At 40.0% G+C, this 18400-nt stretch overlaps 1 protein-coding gene across 1 annotated transcript; it reads right to left on the reverse strand.

Moving 5' to 3' along the window:
• Nucleotides 1-6641: 6641 nt before the first annotated feature.
• Nucleotides 6642-15765, reverse strand: tmem168a (transmembrane protein 168a). The gene is made up of 6 exons (XM_028044149.1): nucleotides 15665-15765; nucleotides 13609-14576; nucleotides 12622-12897; nucleotides 11239-11381; nucleotides 8728-9005; nucleotides 6642-7844 (listed from the first exon to the last, which is right to left on the reverse strand). The coding sequence occupies exons 2-6, from the start codon at nucleotides 14443-14445 to the stop codon at nucleotides 7294-7296; spliced, it is 2085 nt and encodes a 694-aa protein (XP_027899950.1). The 5' UTR covers nucleotides 14446-14576; nucleotides 15665-15765; the 3' UTR covers nucleotides 6642-7293.
• Between the last annotated feature and the right edge of the window lie 2635 nt (nucleotides 15766-18400).

The following is an 18400-nucleotide window of genomic DNA, read 5'->3' on the forward strand; positions in this document are numbered from 1 at the left end:
GTTCAGATAAACAGCCTGGGGAAAGAGAGTCTCTGTAGCAGCTGGTTTTTGCAAATAGCTTTCTGTCCTGCCCAGCTGATAGAAAAAGTAAACTGTTTGGGTCCAGGGTGTGTGGGGTCTGCAAAGACTTCAGCTGCCCTTTTCCTGGCCCTAGTCTTGTACTACTTCTGGATGAAGAATATGTTTTTCCTTATTATCTGTTATATAGAGGACGCTAACATTGTTTCCAACCTTCAACATATTGTAAAGAGAGAGAGGGAGGAAAAAAATCATGGCTGAAACAAAATGTCCACACATTTTCCTGTTTACAGTACATTGAAGCTTGTGTGAAATGCAGCGCAGCTAGCAACTACACAAAGTTAGAAAAGCAGTAGTCTAAAACACTCACTAGATATTTCACCAAAACTGGTGGAATTTATATTCATATAAATTCTTGTTAGCTGTAGTAAAGCACGGGGCCGGTTGAAAGAAGAAACCACTGAAACAAATATCCGTAAAGGCAGCATTAGCGCTCCATCGAAGCTCATGACTACAGAAAGTTGGAAAAGTATTAGTCTAATTTATTTAATGCATGTCTTGATTTTTACAAGAAACAAGACAAGATTTTTTACAACCATTGTCGTAGATGATCACTGTATGTTTAGGGTACAGTACGAAAATTTCTCCAAAAATGAGTTGCTGGTTACTAATGCTAGCGCACTAGTAAGGAAAAAAAACTATTGGATGTTCTGAAATTTGCTTAATGATAATTTACATGCAATTGTGATGAAAGCATTGGAAGAGATTAATACCATCATGAAATTGACAAGAAGCAGTTGAAAGTTAGACTGGTTAGTTTTTTTAATACTTCAGAGCAAAATATTAATATAAATTGATGGCTAACCATTAGGCTCCCAAAGAAAGAAGGATAACATTTCTGTGAAAATTGAAATCTGCTTCTTGTGTTGATGCAGGTTATCTTTGTCTGATACAAAAAATTGTTTGGTAATTTGAAACATTTAAATGCGACAACAACAAGAAAAGAAACTGAAGGAGTCTGTAAAGTGGGTGATTATATTTTCGGCACACAATGAAGATCGATGGAAGATCTGCTCTGTGGTTATGTCGCCATGATTCCACCTAGTTATACAACCTTTATCTCTTTCTAAGCTACTTTCAGCTCAAATATTAAATCTACAATTCAATTGTCCTGCCTACTAAAATATTACTGCAATCTTCTGTGGAATGTTTTTTTTTTTTTGCCGCTACCCATATGGGCTCCTATTTTATTTTCATAGCCATAAAAAAGAAGAAGAAAAAAAAAAGATTTTCAGGGTCACACCTTTGCTGAGCCTTTCTCCGTCTATTTTTTCCTCTCTGTTCAGGGACACTGTCATCTGCCTCTAAATTAGGCTATTCCATGTTGCTGCCCAATTGCCCAACAGCATGAAGCTCTGATCACAGCAGTTTAACTGTGCGAGAGCTTCAGCATGCTTTTAATTCCCACAGTAATCCATCTGTGTGAACGAAGACTACATTTGTTTTGGATTTTGCGTTTGTCAGTGTCTTATCCTTGCATCTGCAGACAAATATGGCTTATTCATCCCTCTTGGATGTTTTATTTCTTCCCGTTGCTTTCTCTTTTAGCTGGAGCTAAGGAGAAAGCTGTCTTTTCCACTATTTATAGATCACAGTGTGTCCTTATTTTTCGATTTTTCATTCGTTTTATCTCTTTCATTTCTCCTCACCCGGAACTCGGCTGGCTAACCGCATGAGCCGACTGTAAGGCTGCAATCAAACGAGCTCTTGCTAAACCTCCTGGGGTTCTTCTGACATTACACACACATACACGCACACACAGAAACATTTTTTAAAAAAGTGTTCATTTTCTTGGTATTGCGTGCACATCTGTAGATACACACTGTTACTAGAAGCAGGTTTAGAATCAAGCATCCACTCGCTAATGATCTCAAAATTATATGTTGTGCCTGTTTTTAAATGGCTCCTTTCAACAAGTTATTCAAAGTCCCATGTCCTCTTCGGGATTTCTGTTGAGCCAGGGAAAGGTTGTGGTATAAATTCAGAATCTGTCTAATGCCGAATGGATTTAACTAAATTCGTCACTGATGCTAACCTGTGTGCTGCACAGGGGGGGGGAAGCAGTTTCTTACGGGCTCAAGCGAAAACCCAACTCATTAAAAGGGATAAAGAGAGCAATCCAACATTACCCACAGCCTACAGCCAAATGGGTGCTTGTTACGGGTAGTAAACAGGTATGTTCCAGGTCAGTGTGTGGGTATGTTAAGTTGTGATGGGAAAGGGGACCCGAGTGCATCTCCAAGCCGGATTTACTGGCAGTCACACAGACTGAGGATCGCAGAAGTGGGTTTAGGCGAGTCATTCATCAGCGCCGCATTAGCTGGAAAGACAATTTCAAATCACGGTGGGAGTTCGAGGAGACGTGTCGCAAGGAGATGGGTTTGCATTAATTCTGTCAGATTTCAGATTCATCTCAATAAAAAGGATTTCATGAATATATTCAAGGATTTGAAAAGAGGTGTCCACAACAGACTACAGAAATATGATTTTTTTTTTTCCCCCCAGCAGAGTGTGTCAACTTTGACAGTTTATAGTTGTATAACCTTCAAAGAGGTGGGAAGAGTAGCCACAAACTGACTTGATGCCACCTGTAAATCATTCTAAGAAGTTTATCGGCAACTGACCAATCAGGGGGTCAAAATTTGTCTTGAAGTACAAATTTCAGGACAATGCTGACGAATTAACCTTCGTCAGCATTGCCGTCATAACGCACAGTGGTCATAGGGATTTCGAGGAAAATAATAGGAAATCATGGACAAATCATGTCGGTGGGGAACATACAATACCGACAGCCGTTACCCAGAGGATGTAGAGGGCAGAAATTTTTTTTAATTAGATTTCCAAAACCCAAATGGTGTCTGGAATAATGCAAGAAATGGGCCCAGGCCTGCAGCCTACCTCATGTCCAGTAGAATGAAACTGATCAAAGGCAAGCACCACAAGTTCATTTGCACAAAGGTAGCTGTTAGTTTTGTCATAATGACATTGTATGATAGTCAAATCAAAGATCGATGTGGTTATGCTTGATTTTATGTGTGTAAATTCCAAAGGTACCTCTATGGCAGTATGATAACATGTGCTGCAGTAAATGTGGTATTTACAATTAGGCATCTTTCCTGTTTATTTTTAAGCATTTTCCTGAAGGCAGATTTTCATAAGCTCGTATTATTTAAGTGATAATAATAATAATTACAAAATAACAGAAACAGGCAAAAGAAACATTTTTTCCAAATCAATTTCAATAATAATAATAAAAAACTAATGAAACTTTAACAAAAACCGCAGGTGTGCATCCATGTCTGGTGAATTTTGGTTAAATCTTGTTCTTCATTCATTGAAGTCACTCAAAGTATGCAGGGGATCCAGAAATTTTACCCAAGAAAGGGTAGCAATACTTCATAATAAAATTTCTCAAGTAAAAGTAAAAATATTCCTAAAAGTAAATTTTTTTTCCCCAAAAAATTACTCAAGCAAATGCAACTGAGTAAATGTAACCAGTTACTACTCAACTCTGATAACCTGTGCGCAGACATATAGGAAGCATTAAAGATGGTTACAAAAACTGCCTAAGACTAGCAAAACGTGCCACTGTAGGTTTTCTAAGGGGACTTTGAGCGATTTGTGGGACAAATGGGATGTTGTCTTGAGAAGACGCAAGTATAAATATGTTTAGCCAAAACTAAATAACACCAAAAACGTAAACAAGGCCATTAACTTCTGTGTGGGGAAAATGTCTGGGGTCAATGGCAATAGGGAGTGGTTTAGCCAGACATAGCAACAGACCGGAATGTTTAGCTTACCTGGACCTTCATTTCCGGAAAGCAGCTTCTCCTCTGGTTGCCTCAGAAGCTCAGTCCAGAGTCTCAGTGGGCGGCAAGTCCATCTTTAAAGGCGGGTTTTCCTCAGGGTGAAAACTTTTTGTTTGACTGCAGGTGGTTACATCGCAAAACACCTAACAGCGCATCAGCCTCTTCTTAGTCTTCTCAGGCTTCTGTCCTGGTTGTGCATTTCACCAACAGGTGAACCTCATCAGCCTTTCCATCACGGTGCATTTGCTGCTGTGGGACATTTAAGCATCAGACAGAGGACAGCCACACCACTAGTTGTTTTTTTCAGGCAAAAAAAAAAAAGGATTTACAAGACTTTAAGTTTCTCTGAAAATACTTGTCCATAATGTTACATTTGATGAACTATCAAGCATGGAACAGAGGTGGATTATGAATGATTTGGACTTTTTCTTTAACCTGGGGGACATTGACATTCACTATCTTACGGTAGTTTGTAAATATTAAATTTAAGGTTATGATGAAGCAGGTGATGGCCAAAAATAAGCACTGTAATTGATGCCCCATGACGTGTTCCTGGTGCGCATCTATAGGACGATGGCAATTTGGGCATTTATGGGCAAGAACGTCTCTCTATCCACATATCCTCCGTATTAAAAGTGAGATTAGTAACTTTTCAGACGACTAAAGCTCACAAAGCATCAGCTTATTATCATTCTGCGTGGAAAAACAAAGTTTGTCTCTGCAACTTTTAACACACTTTTCCCAGAGGAAATCCAGTTTCCACCAGATAATCTTAAAAGCACGCTTCATAGGATTCATTTAGCAGATGTGTTTTATTCAGAGCTACCAAGGTGCACCAAAAAACCCTCGGCTGAGTCTCGCAGATGACATCTAAATGAGCATTTGTCGGGAGCGGAACTACGGGGTTAAAGCCTGGCCGACTTAGGAAGACATCTGGGCTTCCAGATGTGTGATGAGAATGGAAAATCTCATCTGTTTCACTAAGCCTGCTCAGCCTCGCCCCATCCCGCCTCAACCCGACTGTGACAGCGCGGCTAATTACCGAGCCTCCGATCCCACACAGACGGCTGACAGTCCTTTTAGGCTCCGATTTACGCTTTTTAATTAAATCTGGCATATCAGCATCATCTGGCTCATACTAAGCGTATCTGGCTGCCTGTGAGAACCAACAGCGTAGTTTGATTTAAGATGAACTCCAACAATAATTTTCATAGGCCGACTAATAAAAAAAACAACAAAAAAAATACGATGACTTTTGTTCATTTGCATTTTGATCATCGTTCTGATTTCCATCTCTCTGTGCGTGTCGTGGCTACACAGAAGTCTATGTATGCCAAAGGGGAGCAAAGGCTGCCCACATAAAAGACAGTTCATATTTGTCTAAATTCACTGTATTGACCTTGAATTCACAAAGTGATGGAATAACTGATGCTGAAAGGTCTGCTTCATCCGACCCCAATTCTGCTGAAGCTCATAACTCTTGCCCATACCAACTATAGTTGAAGTGTCATGTATCCTCTTTTTATTATCTCAGTAGCCAGTTAGAGACCCATGAAAAGGCCTCATCGTTTTACCCCCAATGCTTCTGAATGTTTCCCAAAGTGTTTAATTAGAAGACAAATTTGCAGACGTTTCAACGTGTAAGAACATATTAACGTAATTATTGTTGGGTATTTATTTTAAATGTCAAGCCTTTTTTTATTTATGACATACAATTAATTACGTCTGTATATTGGATTACAGCACGTTAGGTCAAATACAAGTTATCTTACTGTGAAATATTGTGTTTTCTACAGACTCAACCCCCTTCCCTTTGGTTGCACCACTGCTGTGAAAATTGAGCAGTCTGTCCAGCAAGTGGCATTAAATCCAGCATGGTGTAAAAGCCTCTGAACAGACTTGTAATGCGAGATAATAGCTTTGACATTTCAGTGTCGGGCGAACTGCAAGACACAGTGAGCCAGACTTCTGGAAAGAACTGCAAATGTATATATATATATATATATATATATTTCCTCTTAAAACAAAATACCATTGCAGGTGCAAAATTTATGATGCAACCTGCGGATTTTCAATGCAGACTTTAAAGTGTTGATAAAGCATCCAAGATATTCTAAAGGCACAGCTGTTGTATTTATGTCATCTGGTGTAAGTTTTATCTAACAAGCGCGTGTATTTCCACAAGAGATGTGTCCTACATTAAGCTTTTACATATTTTTTTTTCACAATACATCATCAAAATTCTATGTATTTAAACTGAATTTAATTTGAAAGACCAGCACAAAGAAGCACAATCCTGAATTTTCTTTCCCCCCTTCTGTAGCAACGAAACAAAATGAACAGCTTAAATGTATTTGCCACTAAGTGTGTTTGTTGTTCTCTTGTCCTCGGCTCTCCCAGCTACACAAATGCCGCCCCTTTGATCTTTTAAAGGTCTCCCCCAAACTTTGCCCCGGCAACCGGACCCTCAGGCTTCCCGAGACGAGGGAGACGAGATCTCACCGAGCAAACTCTGCTGAGATTACGCTTCATGCCTTGTTTTGGATTTTTTCCTTTCACCCTCGCTCATCTTTTCGCTCAGAGTCCTAATATTTGCATGGCAATGTCAGCAATGTTGCTTATATTTTGTTCTGAGCACAAAACAAGGAGCGATTGTTAAGCAGAATGCATTTTTTCAATCTGAAAAGTGAGGCACGCATTGGAATTTAGCCCCTCTAACTCTAAATAGCCATTTCCAATAACATTTCCAACAAATCAGAATTCATCATGTTTATTTTGCAATATTTGTTCCAACAGTAGAGATATTTGCATATGAATGATGCTACCTGACCTTCTTTGGAAACACTTGTGAAACACTCTCCCCTGAAAGCAGCATTGCACGGAGGAATCATCAAAATGGGTTCTGGTGTTCTGTGCAATAAAAAAAAAACGAAACAATGTGTTCCGTGGTGATTAAATACTTTCTACATCGCAGCATAAATTTGTACAAAACGCAAGAACTCTTAAGCTTGATTGGAGAAAATGACTGAAAAGAGGTGCAGAACAGTGTAAAAATCACTTTTGTAAAGTATTGATTTATAAGAGGAGACGAGATGGCGGGTATGATGAGCCCAAATCCCTTAGTAAAGGCAGAACTTTATAAATAGATGGCACAATTTGAAAAAAATAAAAAAAGTTGTAAAACATTTCTCATTCTCTGTCTTTCATTTGGTCTTTGGCGGCAAAAAAAACAACAAACCGTTACACATAATATTAAAAATAATACTAATGTAAATGAGAAATATAAAAAGCATTTTTTTCAGATGTAAAGAACTTTTGATAGAAAATTAACAGAAAAATAACAAACCCACCCTCTTCAAATTAAGAAACCACCCAACTTTTTAAAATATTTTTATCCATTTGTCTCCTATGAATGCACCAGTTTAATGCCCTGCCCGGTGTCCAGAATGGCTGGAGGGAACCAGGCCATCTTACACCTCCTGAAGCAGCGCAGAAACACGCTGCACAGCCAGAACAGGTTCAGGCCGCAGCACCAGTTGGACAGGTGGATCATGGGATATGTGGCCCTGGGGAAGTGGGTCTTCCAGTGCTTGGCCACGTCGCTACCGGTGGGTAGGTGAAGCGTGTAGTCGCTCCAGTGCTTGGACACGCCGTACGTGGCCGTCACGGTCCTGCCCTTTTCGGCCCACTGGGTGTCGCCGGTCGGGTCGCAGTTGAACTCCACCCACTCGGAGGTGAAGTCGCCGAGGAGGGGAACATCTCCGGACTCCGGGTCGAGCCTGGAGGGCGGCAGCTCGGCCCCCTGCACCGCCATGTACACGCCCTCGGCTCTGCGCACTTCTTTGACCCACGGGAGGGAGTTCTCCGTGTCCAGGACGATGATGAGGCGGGAGCCGTGGCCGGCGTTCTTCTCCTTCCAGGTGTCCAGCAGCTGGTTCAGGTGCAGACTCTCGCCTCCTTGGGGGAGGAAAAGGATATTGTGATTTACAGAGTTCTTCTATTTTTGTTTTTTGTGACATACTTTTGTGTCTCAGATCACTGAGCAAGTGTTTATATCAGACAAAGTTAAACGGGGTAATACAAAAATGAAGTTTTTAAATGATGCTTTTATTTATTAATTGAAAAAGGAATGCTATTAAAAACGAAGTGGAACAGTTAAGACGAAGGTGAAACTAAAAAAAAACATTTGCTACATTTTCAGCTGGTGCGGTTCACTTTCACATTGTTGTGTGTCAAACGGACCAAAAACCCTTTGAAAAGCCTGTTCCCCTCCTCGCCTGTGGTGGCGCTGCAAGGAGAACCACCAAAGGAAGCAACACAAAAACCTCTCAAGACAAAAGCGCAACTTCCTTCTTCACGAAATGTTAACGAAAATTGAGAACTTAGCAGTTGTGGGATTTCTCTTTTGTCTTTCGCAAAAGACCGTGATCCATTTCTCCTGCTAACGTTTGTTTTGGTTGTATTTACCCAGAATGCCCTGCGCTACAGCCTGCTTCCTGCTTTTGGAGCGGCTTCCGGTCGGTTTGCATTCATGTACGCATTCTAACCGCACCAGAGTTCACTTTAACCAAACCGAGACCTTTTATTCATAGAGTTCACATTTTTGGTCGACACTGGACTTTCCAGGCAAACAAGCTAGCGTTCAATTAAAGCGGACTAAACAGGCCTGGTGTGAATGCTTCCTTACAATCCCAATAAAGCATGACAAAAACGGAGAAATTTAAGGAATATGAGTAGATTATTTTTGTGTATAATGGCAAGAAAATATTTTCCACAAATAACTGTGCTGTAATATTATTACGCATCTGCTAACAAACCAAGATGGCAGTTGGGCACTAACCTGCCAGAGTCCAGGCCCCAGTGCCTTTCTGAGAATGCCCACTGTAGAAAATCAAATACGTGTCGTGACGAGGCCCGTCTGCCGTCCGGAGCTCCAGAAAGCTGCGGAGCTTGTTCTGCACGGTCTCCAAGGTAACGCCGCTGGTGGAGTAGTCGCAGCCGAACGACTGGATCATGTGGTGCGTGAAGAGGCGCTGCATGTTGTTCAGCATGGTCGTGGAGCGTTGATTCAACTCCTGAACGTGCTCGGGAGGCAGGAGAGTGGGCTGGCCGCTGGCACTGAGGCACAGAGAGAGAAGAGAGAGACGTGAGAGCGGGGAAGTCAGAGAAGTGACACCAGCAGAGAAGAGATGAATGACTTGGTTTGTTCCCATCACGAGAGAGAGTGGATGATGGAGTGGCACGCGACTGGGAGCAGGGAACTGTCTTCGCTTCCATTGAGAAACGTGACAAATAGAGGACAGGAGCAGAGAAAGAAAGCAAAGCAAAATATAGAAACACTGAAAAACGAGGGCAGAAATGGGTCAAGACAACAAAAAACAAGGTTGAAAATAGGTGAGCTCAAAGAGTATTTGGATGCATGTGGCACAAGGCTTTCCCAGACAGTAACAACAACACGATAAGAGACACACACACAACAAGCCAAGGCTTTCAGCGTTTCAGGGCAGCCCTATATTTTCTTTTTTGTTATCTTCGGGGCTTGATGTTATTCATGGTCAAGTGGATGGCAAAGTCATACATCACACTTACAGATCTCTCCATACAGGAGCCACAACACATAACCCATCCCTGTGCCCTCACTATCACCTCCATACATACCCTTAAAATGTTTATCTAAATGTTTGATGTGAAAAGTCTCCTTAAAATCTAAAAATATATATTTTTTAAAATGTCAAGTTTTAGTAAACGTTAGAAACTCTCAATAAGTTACAACCACAAATGTCACGATTTTTAATTAGCATGACCCTGAACCCATCATCCGCGAAGTAAAGCATGTGGGTGGGAAATCCTTTTCTTTGGCAAAGACAAAATTGCTTTGGTGGTGGCAGCATGATGATATGGAAGTGCTTTGCATGCATTCCATTTCCTTCGATTCCACGCGTTTGAACTACTTACTTTTGGCCCATCACATGCGATTCTGATAAAATACATTACATTTTGTGGCAGTGAGATGAATGCGAAAAAGTGAAAACTCTTTTAATCATTTCAGATCCCGTTGTGCTTTTGGGAGCCGAAGCTAGAACTTTCTGATTCAGACCACGTCTTACCCTGTGACACTTCTTCTTTCATCTTAAAAAAAAAAAATCTAGTTCTTTTCTCCCAAGCTCCCTCAGAGCTTCACCCTCTTGCCCCTCTTAAATAAAATCCTCACCTCTGTTGTGTGTCCCTTGCCTCCACCACCTTCCCTCAGTGCTTAAAGCCTTCAGATCTCGCTTCCTTTTGTTTTACCAAACTTGTGTCCCCTTTCCTTACCTCTCTGATCTCCCTGAGAGGGTCCTGCAAATATGAAAACACGGCGTGCAACCATCAAGAGGTTGATTATTTATTGCTGATTTTCTCCCTCTGTCTTTCCCTGCAGAATTAGACTTGCACCCAGAATATCTAAAACGCCTAAAAATCAAACTAAGATATATATTTTTTTAGAGTAAGCTGTGTGTGTTTTCCAGACGCTAACAAGCAGCTAAAAGACTTGGCATTCAGACAGTAGCCAGAAATACCACTAGAATCTGTCTGCATCCAGACAGCCAAGGTGTTCTCATATCTGAAAACACAACCACGTAAGCGGTGTTTAGCTTCTGTTGACTGACTAGGCAACTTCAAAAACACTGCTTTTTTTTTTTGACTCAGAGTCTGCTGCAGCTGAACAACTTAGTATGCTGCAAAAGAAACCCGTGGTGATCCCTGTAGGGCTCAAATATTGACATGTTTATGCAACTTTGTCAACTTTTTTTTATCCAGTTAGTCTTGCGTTAAGTCCAGAGAGGGAGCGTAATAATATTTACCTTCCAAAGAAAGGTTTTGACATATTTTAAATGTAGTCTTGTCAATATTTTAAGTTATTAATAAACAGTTCGGCCTGTCATGATGACAAACTGTCCCAGAATTATTGCAGTAAAAGAGAATATTCCCATTTGGACACCATTTTGGATGGAGTAGCTTGTCAACTAATAAGCTGTTTCCCCTTGGGGATCAATAAAGTATATTCTATTCTGTTCTATTTTCATGTAATATAATAATAGTTCTTATTATGGAATATTAATGCAAGTACATCCTTTCAAATCTAAAATAAAACCTTCATTTCTAAAGAACATCCAGCAATGGAACTGGGAGACATTTTGAATATCCAAAATAAATAAACAAACTAACCAAAAAACCTGTTTCCCTATGGCATTTCTTTCTATTCTATTTAAAACGAGTAAAAGAAAACGGAGACAGTTTTCAGCATGCGCGTATGCATCTGCAACTGACTTAATTGAAGGCCTTTCACACGTCTTTGACGGGATGGTCGTACCTGGAGTAGATTGTAGGTATCACCAGTGCGTAGCCAGCACAGGTTCCTCCCAGGCAGCTGCCCAGCTCCTGGAACAGGCCGTGTGTGAGAGACTCCAAGGGCAACACCGCCAGCAGGGCACTCAGGAAGAGACCGTTGGAGGGCTGCGAAAATCCAAACAGGCAGTCGCTTTTGTTTAGCCCACAAACGGCTCGCATCGAGACAAACAGGCTCACTTAACTGGCGCCGACACGCATTGAGACAGAAACACAGTCGAGGACTGACGGCGCCATTATCGAAAGGCAAAAACATGACAGGCCATCTTAATGGAGAAAGCGTCGCGTTACACTGAAGAGAAATAAATAAACCAGGGGTTGATTTGTGATTGTGCTTTGAAGTTGTCGTTCAGTTGCTGTATATTAAAACTTACAGTTTTCTGACCTGCGTTTTTGGTAAGACACGGTCAGGAATTTAATCAAAACAAGGTGACATGGTGATCTGAGTGAACCTCGTGAAAATAGTTTCTGACAAAAGCCAAATCAATGCTATGTTCTGCTGAATAAACTCACCTTCAAATGCATTTACACATCTAGCTTCATTAATAAAAAAAATTACCTTCTCAACCAACACAGTGCTGAAACTGTAACAAGTTATATCTTGATTACGGCTTAAAAACCATTTAATCTGATTAATCGTGACCAATTATTGAAAATAATCATCAACTAATTCGATAATCGGTTATTGGTACAAATGACCAAAAATGAATGAAAGGAATGATATGTTACTGCATTTTGGGCAATAAAATGTTGATTTTGTTATTTGAAAAAAAAGAATGGAATTATTGCTTATTTGCATTTTCATGTATTTTTTGTGAAAATAAGCTTAAGTAGTTAAATAAAAAGTCTGCAGAATGTACCAATTCTTTTTATCTGATAACTCAATCGATAGAATACTGACTGATGGAAATAGTTAGCTGCAGCCATAGTTTTGTTAAAAGTTATTTTACATCTGCAACAATACAATTTTAGCTACATGGACTTATGTGGTCAACCTTGGAAGACATTTACTGCAATCTCAGGTAAACTCCAGAAAGCTTTTAAGGCACATTCACAGTTGGTAGCAACCATGATTCACCATTTTGTGAGTCAGGACATGTGCCCACAAAACTCTTCCAAGGCGCCTAATAAGGCCAGTTAAGATATCAGTACTAGTCATGCAAGTAGATGGGGATATTTAAATTTGTTTCACATAAGAGCAAAAGAGGCTCCGTTTGGGGAGCGACATGAAATGATGTCAAGACAGTGATGTAGACAAAAACTCTCGACATGACCATTGGGGTGTTCCATAAACATCTCCGCATGCAGATGGTGGCAAAATGTAATAGCTTTTAAGCCTATATCTTACCTGCCATGACACAGCTCCCAGTATGACAGTCGACAGCAGACTAAAGAAGACGAGGCGTTCTGAAATGAGGCAGAAGTGTCGGATGCCCCGAGAGGCCATGACCTGGTCCAGACTCCGTCTACTTGACGGATGGGCCCGCCAGGCTTTCTGGCAGTCGGTCAGCTTGGTGTGGAAGCCCCAAATAGTGATCAGCAAAATGATGTGGCAGATGGCCCATAAAAGGCCAAACAGGCAGAAGCCGGGGATCACCAGATACCAAAGCTCCAAGTGGCCAAGCTGTCCGAGACAAGGTAACAAATATATATTTATTAGATAAATCCATATAACAAACATTGCCAAAATGTTCACAACCCTTGCAATTCTCCACGTAGATAGATAGACCAACACGAAGTAGGTGGGAATTCTGGAGAGGGAGGCTAATGTTAAACGTTTTCTTTATTTATAGATTTATCTTTTACAAAAAGTAATCTTTCTGCTTTAGTTTGTCACACTTTGCGGTTCAACATAGCAGAAATGCGGAAAAAGTTCATGAGAAAAAAAACCTTGTACATGACTAGACTAGTCAAGGTGGTCAATTTTGCTGGATGATAAATTGTCCCAGAAATTATTGTAATTGTGGTTTTGACACCACGACAATGGAAGGACACATTCTCAACGGTCAATAGATTTTACATTCGAAAGACCATTGAAGAACTGTAACTGGAAGACATTTTAAATATACAAAATAAATAAACCTAAATAACAAATAAGATGAATTATGAAGGTCCTGTGAACAAAATTGTCCTTCCAAAAAAAGTTAGAGCTGAGACCAATGCAGCAGACTGAAAACTTTCGTCACCCAGTTTTTGGTAGAAAGAGAGAGAGAGAAAAAGAGAAAAACAATAAATCATGCAAATGGAAATCATTGAGCTCTTTCTACTTTATCAGACCGACACATGACGATAAAATTGCTTTAAATGAACAATTCCCTGACAGTGATGTTCTTACCTTTAAGGCAGCGAGGACGAAGAAGGCCACCTCCATTAGACACAGAGGAAACAGGGACAGTCTCCTCCACACCTTCCCTAGTGAGAGCACTGGCATCCAGCGCTCACTGGGCCCAAGCCCACTAAAGTACACGTCCAAAACGGGCTCACAGAGCTGCCTGCCGAGGTAGCAACCTAAGGCATAAGGGTTGGCTGGGATGTCTAAGGCCTGAAAGAACACAAGAGAAGTAACCAAGGCAAAACAGATCAAGTTGGGCAAAGCCAGAAGGGATTTCATCCTCAAGTCCACAACGAGAGCTCCCAGAGCTACTACCAAGCCAACAATGGCCGCCGACTTGGAAAGGAGCATGGTGGTGCTGGCGATTCCAAATCCAAACAGCTCGAGCCACTCAGACGACGACAGCAGCATGGGTTTGTAGCGGACGGAGCGGCATATGCGCTCAGTTACGGCCCACACCGCCTTCGTCGCCACGCTGGCCACAAGGAGATAGTTGGCAACAAGTTCTGTAACGTTCGAATCCAAGGCGGGGCTGTTGAGAAAACACAGGAGTCCCAGCAGGAAGCCACACCACAGGTGGAACAAGCTGAGGCTGGCCTTCTCCATGGCAAAGTAGTATTGGAGGATGCTGGCGATTCCCAGGACGAAGAGGCCAAGGATGAAGATGACCAGGATCATGGGTTCGCTCGTCACCTCCCAGCATACGTACATGCCGACGCACACCGCCACCAGGAGGTTGATGCTGGACAAGTAGCCCAGGCAGCACACGGATGTGAACACATCCACCTCCTTCGGTGCCACCTTGACCGTCAGCTCCTCTTCCTCATCCTCCCGATCCATGGTTGGCTTGAACTCGACTTATCCAAATGCGGAACAAAGAGAAAAACACTGGATCAATGTCCTGCTTTTGTTCTCTGAGGACTTCTGACTGGAGGACTGTGCCTCATGTTGACCTTCCACAAAATCAACCCCTGAATAAAAAGAAAAAAAAAAAGAAGAGAAATGATTACTGGAAAATAAGAAATCATAAATGTAGCTTGCAAGCTATTCCAAGTTTCCAGCTCATAATTCCCTTGATTAGTTTTTATGCTTCTGTCTTTGCTGTCCCTTTAAAAACAGCTTTGATCTTTGTGCTGTAGACTGCAGTTTCTAAAGTTTTTGGTAATATAAATCAAACAGATGACGGAAAAGTTTAGTGGAATTCTTGATGTCTACCAAACCCTGCTGGTTCCTATTTTCAACAACCCATAAGCAAAAAGTATTATGAGAGCAAATAGTCTAGTCTTAACAAAACCCATCTATCGATGGATGGATGGATGGATGGATGGATGGATGGATGGATGGATGGATGGATGGAGTGCTGAATCGATGTTTGATTCAATGAAAAATATTTCCCCTCACTGTTTTCACTGACGAAACTATATACCACCACAACAAATGCGAGCTTTGGACTGAATGAAAGCACTATCCTGAATCAAAAACTGGACATTTATTTCTTGAAAAACAATTAAAATTTCTAAAACAATTCATAAATTAAAGTTTTGTTAGACAGTTTTTCGCATTCTTACTGCTAGAAAATTCGGATTCTTTCGAGACTTCTGCTGAATGCTGTTTAACAACATAGATATGCCTTATTCATGCGCATATTATCTACATGCAGAATGAAATGTGGCTCTGAAGCTTTTAATCGGCCAGTTTATGGACAGTTGTGCTCTCATTTTACATAATTTTAGATCTAAATCACCATGACAGCTTATAATGTTGACTCCAAACAAGCTACAAAACCACCTAAACGTAACAACGTATGTGTGTCTTGTTTGGTCAGCGTTAAAAGCAAACTGAGGCCCTGTTGTCTGTTTGTGACGATGTGGCACTCACTGAAGCTGAAAAGTTTGCTCACTATGTTAGCTTTCTCTGCTAACACTACGTCTAATTTGTGACGGCTCTTTAACTTACGGGAGCAACCACCTGTTTCTTACACACCTGCTAAGAAAAAAACAGCGGAAAACAAACATAATATCTGTTTTATGATGGTAAAAAAAGAAAAGAAGTGACTTACATGTTGGGTGGTTAGCCGTGAACAGCAGTGCTTCCGGATTCCTCACTACGGAATCTCGCTAGGGTAAAACGTGTGTCGCTTCGCTTTCTTTGTACAGAAGAAAACAGTTACTGTATTTCTTCTGTATTTGTGTTATAATGCCCCACAAATGTAACACAGAAAAATCACCGTACATTCATAAAGATAAACCTCACATTTCTTAAAGCATTCAATCAAACATGTAACATTACTACTACTACTATTACTACTACTAATAATAATAATACTAATGCTTTACATGCATTAGAAGACAATACAAACGAAACAACAAAACCAAAAGAAAGAAAAATATAAAGCTAAGGTTCACCGTGTTTAATAAGAACAAGAATAAGTTGTCCACAATTTAATTCAAAAGATTTTTGACATCTGGAAAGTTCAACATTTTCCAGGCAAGCTTGTTTGATTATGAGCTAAATGTAATGTTTACAGTTATATAATGTTTATATATATATATATATATATATATATATATATATATATATATATATATATATATATATATATATATATTTTTTTTTTTTTTCTTGTGGCTTTTGATAAATTCACTTCTCTTAACATGATATGGTGATGAACTGATTCAGCTTCAAATTTTGCATATTGAACTTGTTAAAATAAAATAAGTTCTGACTAACCGTAAGAATTTAGAAATAAAAATAAATGAGGACATATTTAGTCGGCATTTTCCATTGATCCCAAGTTACCTTTTTCACATACAAAGACATAAAACAATAAAGACCTTCTTAGAACTCAGGCAAAATGAAAACGAATTCTCACTTTTACTTTACGTATGTGTGGGAGAGATAGAAACAAAGAAGAGCGAGCATAAGAGCATGCTGTTTTGATCAGAGATTGACAAAAGGCACAAGTGGGAACGCACGCTCTTCACACAAATATGCACACACACACACACGCCCGCGCACACACACACACACCTACACACACACACACACACATTGCCCTATTTTAAAAATGTTTACACCTGAAAATAGGATGTATAGAGTCAGGTGTTCTAGGATCTGCAGCCTTGAAGAATAAATCAGCGTTGTGATCAGAGAAACGTCTTAGAAAATGGCAGCAGGACTTGATGACCAAACACAAATCAACCAACATTTTAAAAACTCAGTCATTCAAATTAGATAGGATATGATGCATTTAAACATGATAAAGAACACATCTCTTGTAAATTTTCATGATTTATTTTAGAATTAGTTCTTTAGAAAGGTCCAAAAAAAAAGGTGTTTCATTTTACCTTTTGTAAGCAGGAGATTTATAAAGTAGGATGTAGACCATAAGCATCTTTTTTTGTGACTACTAAACAAATCTCAAATTCCCTGGACAATGCTTGAGAAGAAAGGCTTTTCTTCCTGCATCTGTCGGCTTTCAGCACTGTAAAGAAACAAAGGAATCTGACTAATTGATACTAATCCAGTTTCCTTTACAGAAATGCAAAACAAGCTGTACCGTGTCTTTTGCTGAACTACGAATCCAGGCTGCTTGGTACTCGAACTGTTGAAACAAAAAAAAAAAATTCACTGTCCTGAGACAATTAATGAGACAAAAAATTAATTAATTCTCTTCCTGTGATGAGGCAGCAACAAACAGAAAAGTTTCACTTGATTTTTGCCCAGGCAGTTTTAAGGGCTTCTGGTAATTTCTTCCAAATTCATTTATGTCTGCACAGGGAACTAGATAAATACCAGAACTAAAGGGTGGTCAGGTATTTAATTAGATGCTTGCACATACATATAATTGAAGAATTTGATCAAATTATTTCCATGAAACTGTTGCATGACCAGCTTTTTTTCTGATGAAACATCAAAACACAACCATGTTTACCAAGGAATTCTACGTTAAAGACAGAATCAATTTAAACAAAAAAGATCTAAAAGGTTACAGCTTCAAAAACAACCCTTATTTTAGATGTACAGTAGCTTGCAAAATTGGCTATTACCCCTGACCCAAATCACTATACACACAGAAACTCCGATGTATTGGGAGGACAAAAATAGAGTCAGGTCATAAAGTATGCCTCAAGGTCTAAAAAATGGATAGAGTATGGAACAGCTGCAAACCAACCAAGACATTGTTGTCAACCTAAACTGAACGTGAATCAAGGACAGCATTAATCAAAGAGGCAGTCCACAGGCTAAGACGGAAACAATGAGAAATGCTGTTAGCAGTCTACAAAAAGTCAGATTTTGATTCTGATTAAGGCCTGTGACTGGGTCACAAAGTCCAGTTATCCTTGCAGCAAGGCAATTATCCAAAGCACACCATGGCGAAAAGCTTTAAAAAATAAATAAAATTTAGGACTGGGTCAGTCAAAGTCTGAAGATAAATCGAACAGACCCCATGGGTTCAGGGTACTGATGCTTAAAAACCTTCCATGGGTTTAATTAAAACACAATTTCTCCATAAGGACATAAAAGGCTCACATACAGTTCAGGTTATCTTAATCTGATATTAAAACATGCATGATTTTATGAAAAATGTGATGGCAAAATAAAAATCACAGAAATGTTTAAGGGGGTCAAGTGATTGGAGCATACACACTAAATCTATCCAGAACAAATTGAATAGGCATTTAAATCGGTACTTTAGCAAGTCAGTAACCATAGGGACACATTTCACTTTCTATTATGAAACAACCATATTCCTACCAAAGATGAGATGTAAATGCCCTCATCTTTACAACTG

This window comes from Xiphophorus couchianus, chromosome 17, assembly GCF_001444195.1.
Source record: "Xiphophorus couchianus chromosome 17, X_couchianus-1.0, whole genome shotgun sequence".
Classification (NCBI taxonomy): Eukaryota; Metazoa; Chordata; class Actinopteri; order Cyprinodontiformes; family Poeciliidae; genus Xiphophorus; species Xiphophorus couchianus.